The sequence below is a fragment of the Schistocerca nitens genome, chromosome 2 (genome assembly GCF_023898315.1).
Source record: "Schistocerca nitens isolate TAMUIC-IGC-003100 chromosome 2, iqSchNite1.1, whole genome shotgun sequence".
Lineage (NCBI taxonomy): Eukaryota > Metazoa > Arthropoda > Insecta > Orthoptera > Acrididae > Schistocerca > Schistocerca nitens.
Window position 1 is genome coordinate 664875591 of NC_064615.1, and position 15219 is coordinate 664890809.

Sequence of the window (15219 nt, forward strand, 5' to 3'; positions counted from 1 at the left end):
GTCCCTGCCATCTACTTTACCGGATATTTTAGCTGATGACGCTAGAGCAGCTGCTAGTGTTCTGCGTTTTATAACTTTGACTGGCTTGTCCAAAGACATCTAACCTTTTTACTTATTTTATCTACATCTTTGTTAGGTCTTTCTGGTGTCCCCCCCTCCCCTTGAGTTTTACTAGATTCCCTGTGCTCTAACAACAGTGACTGGGCGCTAATGACCTCAGTAGTTGAGCGCCCTTAAACCCCACAAAAAAAAAAAAACTTTGAAGATTCATCAGAAAATTAGTTGGGGTGAGTTCAGAGTTTCATGTCAATGACTGTTTCAGCTACCCTGGGTTCAGGAGAATGGGACAGCAGCTGCTCGATGAAATGTAAGAACATCATACGAGCAGCTGTTATATTGATATTGTTTTATTAGGCAACCAGTTATTTTCCAATCACGTCATCTTCAGGCCTGTCGCTTGAATGACAATAAGTACCACTTGCGAATGTGTAAGACAAGGCAACCGATACTTGTACCTAGATACATAGCTGTCCAAACTTAATGTGTGTGTGTGTGTGTGTGTGTGTGTGTGTGTGTGTGTGTGTGTGTGTGTGTGTGTGTGTGCTGACATGTATGAAGAGTTCTCATGCTCATGAAGTTCAGATAGTTGCAGAATTAGACAAGAGTATTGGTGCCTAGTCTTATACATTCATGAGTGGTAATTAGTGTGATACAAGCCTGAAGATGACATGATTGGAACGTAGTAACTGGTAGCCTAATAAAGCAGTATCAGTATAATGGCTGCTGGTATATTCTTACATACTACCTATTTCTTCAAATGAATCCTTTTATGGGCTTAAAAATTTTAATTGGTTCCTAGTGAGCAAATATTTTCTCATCTTTTCCCCAATCTTTTTGTTTCACCCACTTCTGCATAAACTGTTTGGATTCAGTGTTTGTGAAATTTTATGAAGTTTCTATTCTAGTCGATCAGCAGGTAAATGGGGTGTCTTTGAATGGGAAATTAGCGAAGTTAGTTACATGCCCTGGACATTCTCTTTTAACTAGAAGACAAAAAGTGATGGAAAAATATGCATCCACTCACTATTTAGGCTACTCTCCATCTTAACGGAACAAATTTTTTACATCCGACTTCTGTATTTCTAAGTGAATGAAAGAATGGTATGAGAACGAGGAAAGTTCAGAAGCTGGGAAGTACTCCATGTGGAACTGAGCAAGTATTTCGGCGACACACAAAAGAAGTGCAAGGCTGAAGATAGTGCAGGGCACAGCGTCCAAGAGAAACAGCATCCTACATTCAAGGTGTGTTGGAGCTGTGTAAAATATTTGATCCAGTGCCCTCGAAGTAGTAAAATACGAGGCATGTTTTTAAGTAAGTACCATTTTGAAATTAAAAAAAGGCGTGCTAAAATATCTCAATTTCATTTTTACATGAAAGCCTGTACCTTAATCTACGCACTGACGCCATCACAGTCTGATTCTTCATTGTTTACGTTGTGTACTGAGTGTTAAAGATGCCTCCAATAATCGTGAGTCCCGCTATCTGTGAAGTACGGGCTGCTAGAAGATTTCTTAGTGCTAAAGGCCCGAAAGCGATTGATATTCATCGTGAGATCTGTACAGTTTACAGAGAAACCATTGAGTGATGGAATGGTAAGAAATTGGGTGAGAGCATTTAAAGATGGCCGCACAAGTGTGCATGATGAACAATGGAGTGGGTGTCCTTCAGTCATTAATGAAAGTTTGGTGCAGGAAGTGGACAATAAAGTGAGAGAAAACAGATGCTTTACTATTTCCTCCTTGTGGGATGACTTTCCTAACATTTCTCGTAGTGTTCTGTATGGCATTGTGACCGAGCACTTGAATTACCGAAAATTGTGCGCACATTGGGATCCGAAAATGTTGACGGATGTGCAGAAAACCAAATGTTTAGACAGTGCATTGACTTTCCTTGAGCAGTACCACGACGACGGTGATGATTTCTTAAGCGAAATTGCTACGGGCGATGAAAGATGGGTGGCCTAAGTCACACCAGAATGAAAGCAACAGTCCATGGAAGTTGAGCAAGGGCATCGTTTTGCTGCAAGACAATGCCCGTCCACATGTGGCGAATCACACCAAAGATCTCATCACACCTTTTCGAAGGGAAACTCCAGATCATCCTCTGTACAGCCCCAATCTTGCGCCCAGTGACTACCATCTGTTCCTGCACTTGAAGAAACACCTGAGCGGTCAGCGTCCTCAAGACGATGATGAAGTCAAAACAGTGGTGATGCAGTGGTTAACAAGTCAGGTGGCAGACTTCTATAAGGAGGGTATTCAAAAACTGGTAAAACGTTATGACAAGTGCCTCAATATTGATGGAAATTATGTAAAAAAAGGGTTAAGGTACAGGCTTTCGTGTAAAAATAAAATTGAGAATCTTAGCACATCTTTTTTTTAATTTTAAAGCAGTACTTACTTAAACACGCATCGTACGTTAGCCAAACACAGGGTGTCATCTCATTTGTTAAATTTGGCTATATGCTCAAATACCTTCAGCCATTTGTATGGATCTTGGCCATTGTCACCAGAAAACCCAGAAGGATGTCTCATGTGGTGGCACACAGTTTCTATCATCGGAACGTCCTCTTCTTCTGTCTCCGATAGACTGCAATCTGTTGAATATTGCTCGAACTCTGGTTTCTTGCCACGTAAATGGTGGCTCTGTAGTGGCCTGATGGGAGCTACTGTGCACATCGATAATGTGCGCTATCACAAGTTCCAGTACCCGGTGCCTCCACCAGAATAATGTCATGTAGGAGGAGGTGTAATTAGATGAATGATGAACACTAACTTCACTTAACAAAGGTTTATTCAGCACTTGTTCATACAAGAGCATGGGGCGAACTGCCTCCGGCCAGAACACATACGAAATATATATAGTTACAGAACATTCCAGTACAATGATTCTTGACATTTGAGGATTCTTCTAGAATGTGTTCGAACCGACTGTAGAAATTAAAATTTTACAGTTCAGGTGAGTTTTGAACTCATCACCCCCCCCCCCCCCCCCCCATGCAACAGTCTAGTATCATAACCACTACACCACGGTAACTGTGCTGCTCACCTTCTTCTGCCACAATATTTATTCAGAAATAATAGATTTCGAATGTGCAGTACCTTATTATGATCAGTGTCGCTAGGGTCCTTTATACACCTCTTCGCCATACACCAGTATGAAGATGTTAAAGCCTTGTTTGTTCAGTTCCATTTCGAGAATACAAAGTAATCAATGCAAAGAATGCTTTTTGTAACAGCATTATATAAAAACAGATATTTTGTGAACCTAAAGTACAGCCTTTATATCATTAATGCATTATGAAAATTTGTTCACTGGAAATGCACAAAAGCTCCAAGGTCAAACTGTGAAGTCAGTTTTTGACCATAGCACACAGCGCACTTGAACACCTCCTTCTGTGCCTGCAGGCATTATTCCTGTCTAGCATGCATGTGCCAATTTGTCAGTTTAGAACTGCTGCCTTTTTCCACCTGCCATTCATGTTCGCTAGATCTTTGTTCCACCTCTTTTGTTGCAGTTGGCAGCTGTGCTAAATGTGTTTCATTTGTCGGGCTTCATCGTATAGCACCCACCTTATCCTGTCATATCCTATCGAAACTGAAGCATGTGTGAAACTGATCATATCATATATATACAAGCTCTGCTGAAATTTCTTGTCAGAATTTACGGGCTTGATCTCAAACCTGTACAGTCAGTACAATTGAATGGCCCCTGTCAAAATATGCCAAAGATCGTTTACCCACCCACTATTGGAACATGTCTGGGCGCACAGATTATTCAATTTCGATGGCTGCTTCACAACTGTAGCTTGTGGATAATCATCCCCCTCCCCAAACAACAACTTCTCTAAATTATGTGCTCGGTACTTGGTCTTGAACACATCCTTCTATCTGTACTCTTGTTGACCTCAGTTTCCTCTAACCCCCTGCTTCACATCCATTTCCACCTGTCAGACTTCACTTGTGCCACACCCTCTTCCCTGCAGTCTCCACTTCCTCTGTTCTGTCTTCCCTCTCTCAACTTCTTCCCCATCCACTCTTTGGTGAAAACTGCAGTTACTATAACAAGCACTCTGGAATAAGGGATGCATTTCAATGGGTGACAGTTGAAGAGGGTCAGAATGATCAGTCTGAGCCACAAGAAGTAACTTTACAGGAGAGCAAAATAAATATTTGGAAAATCTATGAACTGAAATAGCCTTTTGGTGTAGACTTATGACATTCTTAGATTTTTTGAGTAAATTGTGAGAAATAACTAACAAATTATTAATGTAAAAATAAATCACTTTGACTTTCTGCTGTTTTATGCATATTATTCTTCTGTATAAGTTCCATAACATCTTTCAACTCCTTCTTGCTGAAAGGAAAAGATTTCTTCTGTATTTAACAGGTGATGAATTCAGGTCTACTTTTGTAATTTCTGCTGTGGTCCTTCACTTTTTTTGCTTCACTTGGATCTTGAGACTGATGCAGTGAACTGCTTCAGGGACTTAGTATGAATCCTTTAGCTGAGTATTAATATTGTAGGATATTTTCTGTACTCAGTCTATGATACAGTTGTGCACGCATTTGTTTACACCACTGAACTTTCTAGGGCAGGTTTAGCAAATACCTGTTAGATGTGCTGTAATTGTATTTGTTTCATAATTATGATTTCCTGACATTTTTCTTTTTATGTCAACATTTTTTTGTATACAAAAATTGGTGATAGTGTGTGTGTGTGTGTGTGTGTGTGTGTGTGTGTGTGTGTGTGTGTGTGTGTGTGTGCAGAGAACTGTAACTTGATTTCACATGCATATAATTTCTGTAAAACAAGGAATTATTTTTAATGAAATATCTACAAACTATTCTAGTTAAAATTATGTAATGCCATTAAATTGCGTGGTTTATGATGTATTCCTGCTTGTAAACTTACATTTCAAATGCAATCAGCAATTGATATCTCCTATTTTTTCTTCATGTTTTTCTTTACTTGATATTTCATAAAACAATGAAAATCTTTTTGTCAACTTGACACTATATATATACACACAAAATTCAAGCTTTCGCAACAAACTGCTGCCTCATCAGGAAAGAGGGAAGGAAAGGGAAAGACGAAAGGATGTGGGTTTTAAGGGAGATGGTAAGGAGTCATTCCAATCCCGGGAGCGGAAAGACTTATCTTAGGGGGAAAAAAAGGACGGGTAAACGCGCGCGCACACACATATCCATCCACACATATCCATCCACACATATCCATCCACACATATCCATCCACACATATCCATCCACACATATCCATCCACACATATCCATCCACACATATCCATCCACACATATCCATCCACACATATCCATCCACACATATCCATCCACACATATCCATCCACACATATCCATCCACACATATCCATCCACACATATCCATCCACACATATCCATCCACACACATCCATCCACACACATCCATCCACACACATCCATCCACACACATCCATCCACACACATCCATCCACACACATCCATCCACACACATCCATCCACACACATCCATCCACACACATCCATCCACACACATCCATCCACACACATCCATCCACACACATCCATCCACACACATCCATCCACACACATCCATCCACACACATCCATCCACACACATCCATCCACACACATCCATCCACACACATCCATCCACACACATCCATCCACACACATCCATCCACACACATCCATCCACACACATCCATCCACACACATCCATCCACACACATCCATCCACACACATCCATCCACACACATCCATCCACACACATCCATCCACACACATCCATCCACACACATCCATCCACACACATCCATCCACACACATCCATCCACACACATCCATCCATCCACACACATCCATCCATCCACACACATCCATCCATCCACACACACACATCCATCCACACACATCCATCCATCCACACACATCCATCCATCCACACACATCCATCCATCCACACACATCCATCCATCCACACACATCCATCCATCCACACACATCCATCCATCCACACACATCCATCCATCCACACACATCCATCCATCCACACACATCCATCCATCCACACACATCCATCCATCCACACACATCCATCCATCCACACACATCCATCCATCCACACACATCCATCCATCCACACACATCCATCCATCCACACACATCCATCCATCCACACACATCCATCCATCCACACACATCCATCCATCCACACACATCCATCCATCCACACACATCCATCCATCCACACACATCCATCCATCCACACACATCCATCCATCCACACACATCCATCCATCCACACACATCCATCCATCCACACACATCCATCCATCCACACACATCCATCCATCCACACACATCCATCCATCCACACACACACATCCATCCATCCACACACACACATCCATCCATCCACACACACACATCCATCCATCCACACACACACATCCATCCATCCACACACACACATCCATCCATCCACACACACACATCCATCCATCCACACACACACATCCATCCATCCACACACACACACATCCATCCATCCACACACACACATCCATCCATCCACACACACACACACACATCCATCCATCCACACACACACACACACATCCATCCATCCACACACACACACACACATCCATCCATCCACACACACACACACACATCCATCCATCCACACACACACACACACATCCATCCATCCACACACACACACACACATCCATCCATCCACACACACACACACACACATCCATCCATCCACACACACACACACACACATCCATCCATCCACACACACACACACACACATCCATCCATCCACACACACACACACACACATCCATCCATCCACACACACACACACACACATCCATCCATCCACACACACACACACACACATCCATCCATCCACACACACACACACACACATCCATCCATCCACACACACACACACACACATCCATCCATCCACACACACACACACACACATCCATCCATCCACACACACACACACACACATCCATCCATCCACACACACACACACACATCCATCCATCCACACACACACACACACATCCATCCATCCACACACACACACACACATCCATCCATCCACACACACACACACACATCCATCCATCCACACACACACACACACATCCATCCATCCACACACACACACACACATCCATCCATCCACACACACACACACACATCCATCCATCCACACACACACACACACATCCATCCATCCACACACACACACACACATCCATCCATCCACACACACACACACACATCCATCCATCCACACACACACACACACATCCATCCATCCACACACACACACACACATCCATCCATCCACACACACACACACACATCCATCCATCCACACACACACACACACATCCATCCATCCACACACACACACACACATCCATCCATCCACACACACACACACACATCCATCCATCCACACACACACACACACATCCATCCATCCACACACACACACACATCCATCCACACACACACACACATCCATCCACACACACACACATCCATCCACACACACACACATCCATCCACACACACACACATCCATCCACACACACACACATCCATCCACACACACACACATCCATCCACACACACACACATCCATCCACACACACACACATCCATCCACACACACACACATCCATCCACACACACACACATCCATCCACACACACACACACATCCATCCACACACACACACACATCCATCCACACACACACACACACATCCATCCACACACACACACACATCCATCCACACACACACACACATCCATCCACACACACACACACATCCATCCACACACACACACACATCCATCCACACACACACACACATCCATCCACACACACACATCCATCCATCCACACACACACATCCATCCATCCACACACACACACACATCCATCCACACACACACACATCCATCCATCCACACACACACACATCCATCCATCCACACACACACACATCCATCCATCCACACACACATCCATCCACACACACACATCCATCCATCCACACACACACATCCATCCATCCACACACACACATCCATCCATCCACACACACACATCCATCCATCCATCCACACACACACATCCATCCATCCATCCACACACACACATCCATCCATCCATCCACACACACATCCATCCATCCATCCACACACACATCCATCCATCCATCCACACACACATCCATCCATCCATCCACACACACATCCATCCATCCATCCACACACACATCCATCCATCCATCCACACACACATCCATCCATCCATCCACACACACACATCCATCCATCCATCCATCCACACACACATCCATCCATCCATCCACACACACACACATCCATCCATCCATCCACACACACACACATCCATCCATCCATCCACACACACATCCATCCATCCATCCATCCACACACACACACATCCATCCATCCATCCACACACACACACATCCATCCATCCATCCACACACACACACATCCATCCATCCATCCACACACACACACATCCATCCATCCATCCACACACACACACATCCATCCATCCATCCACACATCCATCCATCCACACACACACACACACACATCCATCCATCCACACATCCATCCATCCACACACACACACACACACATCCATCCATCCACACATCCATCCATCCACACACACACACACACACACATCCATCCATCCACACATCCATCCATCCACACACACACACACACACACATCCATCCATCCACACATCCATCCATCCACACACACACACACACACATCCATCCATCCACACATCCATCCATCCACACACACACAGACATATTTAAATATGTCTGCTTGTGTCTGTATATGTGTGGATGGATATGTGTGTGTGTGCGCATGAGTGTTTACCTGTCCTTTTTTTCCCCCTAAGATAAGTCTTTCCGCTCCCGGGATTGGAATGACTCCTTACCCTCTCCCTTAAAACCCACATCCTTTCGTCTTTCCCTCTCCTTCCCTCTTTCCTGATGAGGAAACAGTTTGTTGCGAAAGCTTGAATTTTGTGTGTATGTTTGTGTTTGTTTGTGTCTATCGACGTGCCAGCGCTTTTGTGTGGTAAGTCACATCATCTTTGTTTTTAGATATATTTTTCCCACGTGGAATGTTTCCCTCTCTCTCTCTCTCTCTCTCTCTCTCTCTCTCTCTCTCTCTCTCTCTCTCTATATATATATATATATATATATATATATATATATATATATATATATATCTGCAGTAAGTGTCACATTAGCAGTCTCAAATAAACATAACTTCTGGTTACTGGTTATGTAAGGAGTTTTGATCATTTGCTCCACAAAATGATACTGTAATTCAGTGGCAGATTATTTAAATTTTGCAGTTTGGTCATGAATGTCACGTGTGCCAGCTGACAGCAAGACTTGTGCAGTATTATCTCAAAATAACTTTTGATAAATTGACCAAATGTAAATCAAAACACTTTACTATTATATATTATTCTGTTATTCCTAGTTTTTTAGAAATAACATGTAGTAGGGTCATTCCTTGTAATCTCATGGTGCGGGGTGGGGGGGAGTGGGAGTGGTGGGGGGGGGGGGTTATGCAAAGATTACCATTTCAGAATTTGGTACATTGGCACTATGTGTCTTAATAGTAAAACTGCCAAATGACATTGTCCTAACTCCAACCCTTTTGGATAGGTTCATGTTTTAAAACTGGTAATTTGATACACCAATTTTCCTATTTTCAGAGTCCCACTGCTCAATAATTAGTAATCCTTGTTAGCACCTAGTATGTAGGCTTTTAAGCTGATATAATGTATAAATAGTAGGATACATCATTCAGATTTTTAATGAAAAATGCTGAAACACTTTTTACATGCTGTGCTTTAAATGTGATGATTCTTTTAAAATTAGTAGAGGCCACATCTCGTGCTCTGTAACTCTTCACTTCTAGTATTAGGTATAAATAACAATGAAAAGAATTTAGTACCACACTGAGTAGTTATCACCTCTACCTTTAGAAGAGTCCATTGCAAAAAGAGTCAAATTTGATGAATTTCAAAGTGGTGGTGGTGGGGAGTACATAGATAGTTGAATCTCAACTTGATTTTTTGCTGAAATGTTAGTTACATACGTGGTAGCAGTCTTAGATGCAAAGTAGAATATCCTAACTTATGAACAAAAATAAAATTAAAATGCTACATACATGTGCCATTCCACCATTCAACACCGTAAGGCATTGGTAAATAAGTGTTATGTATTCCTTGAAACAGTGTTCATAAAATATTTGTGGTTGACCAGAAGATCAGAACTGTAAGCAGGTGAGAACTTAAAAGGGTTACCATTCATTTTCCTCACTGGATTTGTTGTATTTCACTGCTGTTTGTCTTTTCAGTTGCACAGATGAGTTGATATATTATTATTCTGTCACTGTAAATTAAAATGATACTTCAGTGAAACATAAGAAAAGATGCAAACGGTAATGAGACATTAATAACTTTTTAAATATATATCAGTATGTATAAATATAAAAATTCTGCAAAGAATAGTTTCATAAAAAATTCAAATACAAAAAAGAATTTATTTTTAAAACACTTCCACTTTGCATAAAACTTTTTTGTTCTCCTTGACATCTTGATGCATATACAAAACTAGTTCACTTAAAAGTGGTAGATGATATTTTTCATGGTGCTTACTGACAAGCTTATACAACCATGCACTGTGTCTTTGTAATGATGGGTCATCCACCTTACATATAACATTGGAGAAGGGGACCCAAACACCATAATTCCAACTGAGCCAAGAAAGGAATTGTGATTCAGCGGTAGGTATGCAGTTAACCTCAACATCTTTAAATTCATGTGATGCTTGTAAATGTCTTGTGTGCCAGTTTTCATCGTATTTGAAAGCTACATACTGTGCAGTTTACAGCACAAAGTGTCTTCATGAGCTTTCATAGCAACAGTGCTCCCATTTGCGTCTGTTAGGAGACTGTAAATGCATTTTGCGATCGTTGTTTCTGGAACTGTCGTCACTGTACTGTACCTGTGTTCTAAGAAACTTTCACATGATTTGATCTGTGAGAAGAAACTAAGAGAAAATTAATGCCCTGTGATTGTGTGGAGTATCCATGTGAACAGTGCAACAATTTCTCTGATGTAATGGAGCTCCTTACTCAGAAATGTGGAATTCAACTCTTAATGAACAGGTTAAAGTTTTCACTTGCTCTGTCCTCGTGGAGCATTGTCAGAGTAGTATTTACTTTTATCGCAAAGTACATAAAGTTGACGATAAGTGCCATGAATAAAATCATCTCTCTGTCCTTCAAGTGAACTTGTTTTGTTTTTGCATCAAGAGGCAAAAAAATAAACAGTTTTAAGGGAGGTGGAAGAGTTTTAAAAATAATTTTTTTCTTTTTGAATTTTTAATGGAACTTTTTTGTTGAATTTTTATGCCTGGATATGTTGGTGTATATTTAACAACATTTTTAATGTTTCTTGTTGTTTGCACCTTCTATGTTTCACTGAAGTATCTTTTTAATTTACAGTAACAGAATGATATATCACCTCATTTGTACACCCAAGCTGTCTCTTGTAATTCTTTAAACTGAAACGACAATTAACAGTGAAATACAACATATCATTGAGAAAAATGAATGGTAGCTGGTTTTCAGCTCTCGCCTATTTACAGTTCTAACCTACCGGTCAACCAAAAATATTTTAGGAGCAATTTGTCAAGGAGGACACAAGATTTTTATTTACCAATTCCCTGTCTGCTGAATGTAGATGGCATTTGTGTCATTTTCATTTTAATCTTTGTTAATGAATCAAGTTAAGATATTCTTCTTTGCACTTAAGATTGCTACCACATAGGTAAAGATTTCAGGAAAAAATCATGTTGAGAATCAGCTGTCTAAATAAGGACTTTGATAAATTTCAAATCTGACATTTTTTGCGATGGGGTTGTTTGAGAGAAGGCAATAACTACAAATTGCAACGCCAAATTCTTTTCATTGTTATTTATACTTCGTATTGTGACTATTTAGTTACAGTGAACATAATGAGTTTTCCACGGTTTCCATGTGCAATGTTATGATTTTTAAAAAATCATCTATTTAAAGTACAGCATAGAAAAGTGTTTTCTCACCATTTTTCATTTAAAAAAAATTGAGATGTATCCTACTTTTTATATACATTATAGCAACTTAGTGGCCTGCGTACTAGGTGCACTGTAGGTCAACTTATTACTGAACAGTAGGTTCTGAAAATAGATAAATTGGTGCCTGACTAATGATTGGGTACACACCCTGGAGTGTGCAGACCTGAGTTTATGAAAAATTGTTAGGACAATGCTGTTCAGTAGTTTTACAAAGACACGTAGGTAGAATCCATTTACCGAATATCACTAAATTCTGAAGTGGCCACCTTAAGATCCATCAAAATACGTGATTTTTACAGAGAATGACCCAATTGAGGGCATAGATTGCATGTCATGACAATGGATACTTTTATAGAGTATGCTTGTTTCTTGTGAAGTAGACTTTTGAAATACTCCTGTTACAACAGTAGTGTAGACAGGCTTTTATTTTTGATTGACTGAAATTACTTGTATTTCAGAGCACACATGCGGTCCATGCGTCAGATGAATGACATGATGAATTCAATGTTCTCGAATCCATTCGGAATGTTGGGAGGTATGGGTTTTCCAGCCCTAGAAGGCCCACGTTCTCAGAACTCTCCTGCAAGCAGGGGGTGTCAAGATTTGATGCCATTTGGATTTCCAAACATGAATAGCATATTCCAGAATTTTGTAAGTGTGTTTGAGATCTTATGTTGAATTTTTTCTCTCTCTCTCTCTCTCTCTCTCTCTCTCTCTCTCTCTCTCTCTCTCCTGCTTTTACATCAAATTTGTCAAATTTCGTTTGGTTACTAAGAAAATGTGAACACACACAACTACTTTTTAGATTAGAGGTACGGCTGTAAGCTGCTTCTCCGTATATCTTTCTGCAATATTTACACCCTTGTGGTAATCGTGAAATGTCCTGTGCACATAAGGTTAATAGAACTGTGCCACTGCTAACCTTAATTATAATTCAGTTACCATGTTCACGAGCAGCACAACTTCCAGAAGATGGTGAATTTTGGAAACTGTTTTTGCGCCATTGTGTTCACGTGTAAGACCTGAAGTGGTTGATACTGGAATGTTTATACGACCAACCAGCAGCATTATTCGGAAACCTATTTACAAAATGACTTTGGGAGCCCCATATAAACAGAGCGAGAGACATCTTCAAACATTTCTGTAATGTTGTGATGATGATACCCTTTTTTATGTGCTGGTACTATTTAGCACAAATCAAATCAAGATTATATGAGCAGTAATGAAACTGTTCTCATTTGAATTTCATGTTGCAGCACATCGAACAGTGAGATAAAAAAACTTACACCCTCTTACGCATTTCCTATTACAAATGTGAAAGACAATCCTTTTTAGACTTTTCGGACATCACAGAAAATGAGCACTTATCAAATAGACTTCTCATAACCTAATCAGTTACCATATCTTACGTAACTGTTCATGGAATCATTATGTATACCGGCTAATAAGGCCTTAATTGCAAATTGCAGATTTCTGTAGTTGTCTCAGTGGCAGGTGCAGGCAAATTATGGTGTAGATCTACTGCTATCTCTTAGCATCACCACTCTAAAAAATTTTCATAGAAACAGCTCATATTTTGCATAGGATTCGTGCTGGCTCTAGTTTCATATTTGTGTACAGTATGTTACTTTTTCTTCTCTTCTATCATCAGTATGAAAACTGAAATTACTTTACAACTTGTAATGTGTTTGCAGCAGTGTCTAAGAAGTAAGATTCATGATGAGATATTGAAAAGTGACAAGACCATATTGAGATGAATAAGGTAAAGACCAACTTATTCTTGTAGGTAATCCTGAAACTTTAGGTCAGAGGCTGGGGCTAGGTACAGTATTAGTCACCAACCCTGTAAAATGTTTTTAAAATTTAATTTACTCAAAGGAAGGAAGAAATTACATACGGGTTTGACCAGTATTTTTCCATGTTGCTTACATTTAATAAAAGGCAGTTGGCTTCTGATATGTTTTAAACATTTATCCTAAAGACATAGCATGAATTGTTTTGGGCTCAGATAAATTACATTCAGGCAGCTTCCTTAATGTGCTGAGGTGTTATTACAGTTGTTTGATGATGGTATAATGACAGAAGTTCCATGCTTGTGAACATATTTGTCTAATGAATGCTGTATTTTACTTATCAGGGTGAAGTGATAACTTGCAGTTATGTGGACTCACTTAGTTCCATGACTTCGTAAAGACCGCACTGCGGCTAAAGTACTAATGAAAATTGAGCGCAGAAAATTTCTTTTTGGACAGGTGCGACATCTTGCAGTTAATATTATTAACTTTGTTGGCAGAGAGGAGGAGAAGGGATTGATTGTGATTGTGGAAAAGGCTACAGAATGTGCAGTCAACATATTAAAAGTTAACTTAGAGCAAGAGCGTGGTTTGCAAATTTCAGGAGGGAGGGTACAAAGGCGAACAGAGTGGAATTGAAGTTTCTATGCCACAGAAGGAGAAGCAAGATGTTTGCAACAAGAATTCCATTAACAATATGGATAAATGGATTATCAGGCAGCAATGTATCAGACACTTGTGCATACAGCCACCTGCAAAGCAAGTGACTGCCATCTCCAAATGATGAAAATTCCCCCTAGGTGCAGGCACCCACTGGCTGTTAACAAATCTGTAGCAGATTGCTACAAAACAGCAGCTAAGAGGTTTCTGCTCAAGTTTTAAACTGCTGATTATTTATATAAAGTCATTTTGTGTAGAGTGATGAAAAAAGTTTGTTCTGCCCATGATGTGTTTCCTTTATATAAGGAGAATCATATTTTATCATCCTGACAAAATATTTTATGAATTGACCAAACAACTAATTGGCAACAATCGTATTCTCCTTCATTGTAGGCTAATTTGTAAATGATGATACCAAATTTCTCTTTTTGACACGCACTC

General features: G+C 40.5%; 1 protein-coding gene across 3 annotated transcripts in view; it reads left to right on the forward strand.

Moving 5' to 3' along the window:
• LOC126236781 (myeloid leukemia factor) overlaps positions 1-15219 on the forward strand; it is a 140686-nt gene that overhangs the window by 21678 nt on the left and 103789 nt on the right. For all 3 annotated transcript variants that reach the window (XM_049946361.1, XM_049946359.1, XM_049946360.1), the window contains exon 2: positions 12784-12976. In XM_049946361.1, the coding sequence (XP_049802318.1) occupies positions 12784-12976 (193 nt within the window). The remainder of the gene's footprint in view (positions 1-12783; positions 12977-15219) is intronic.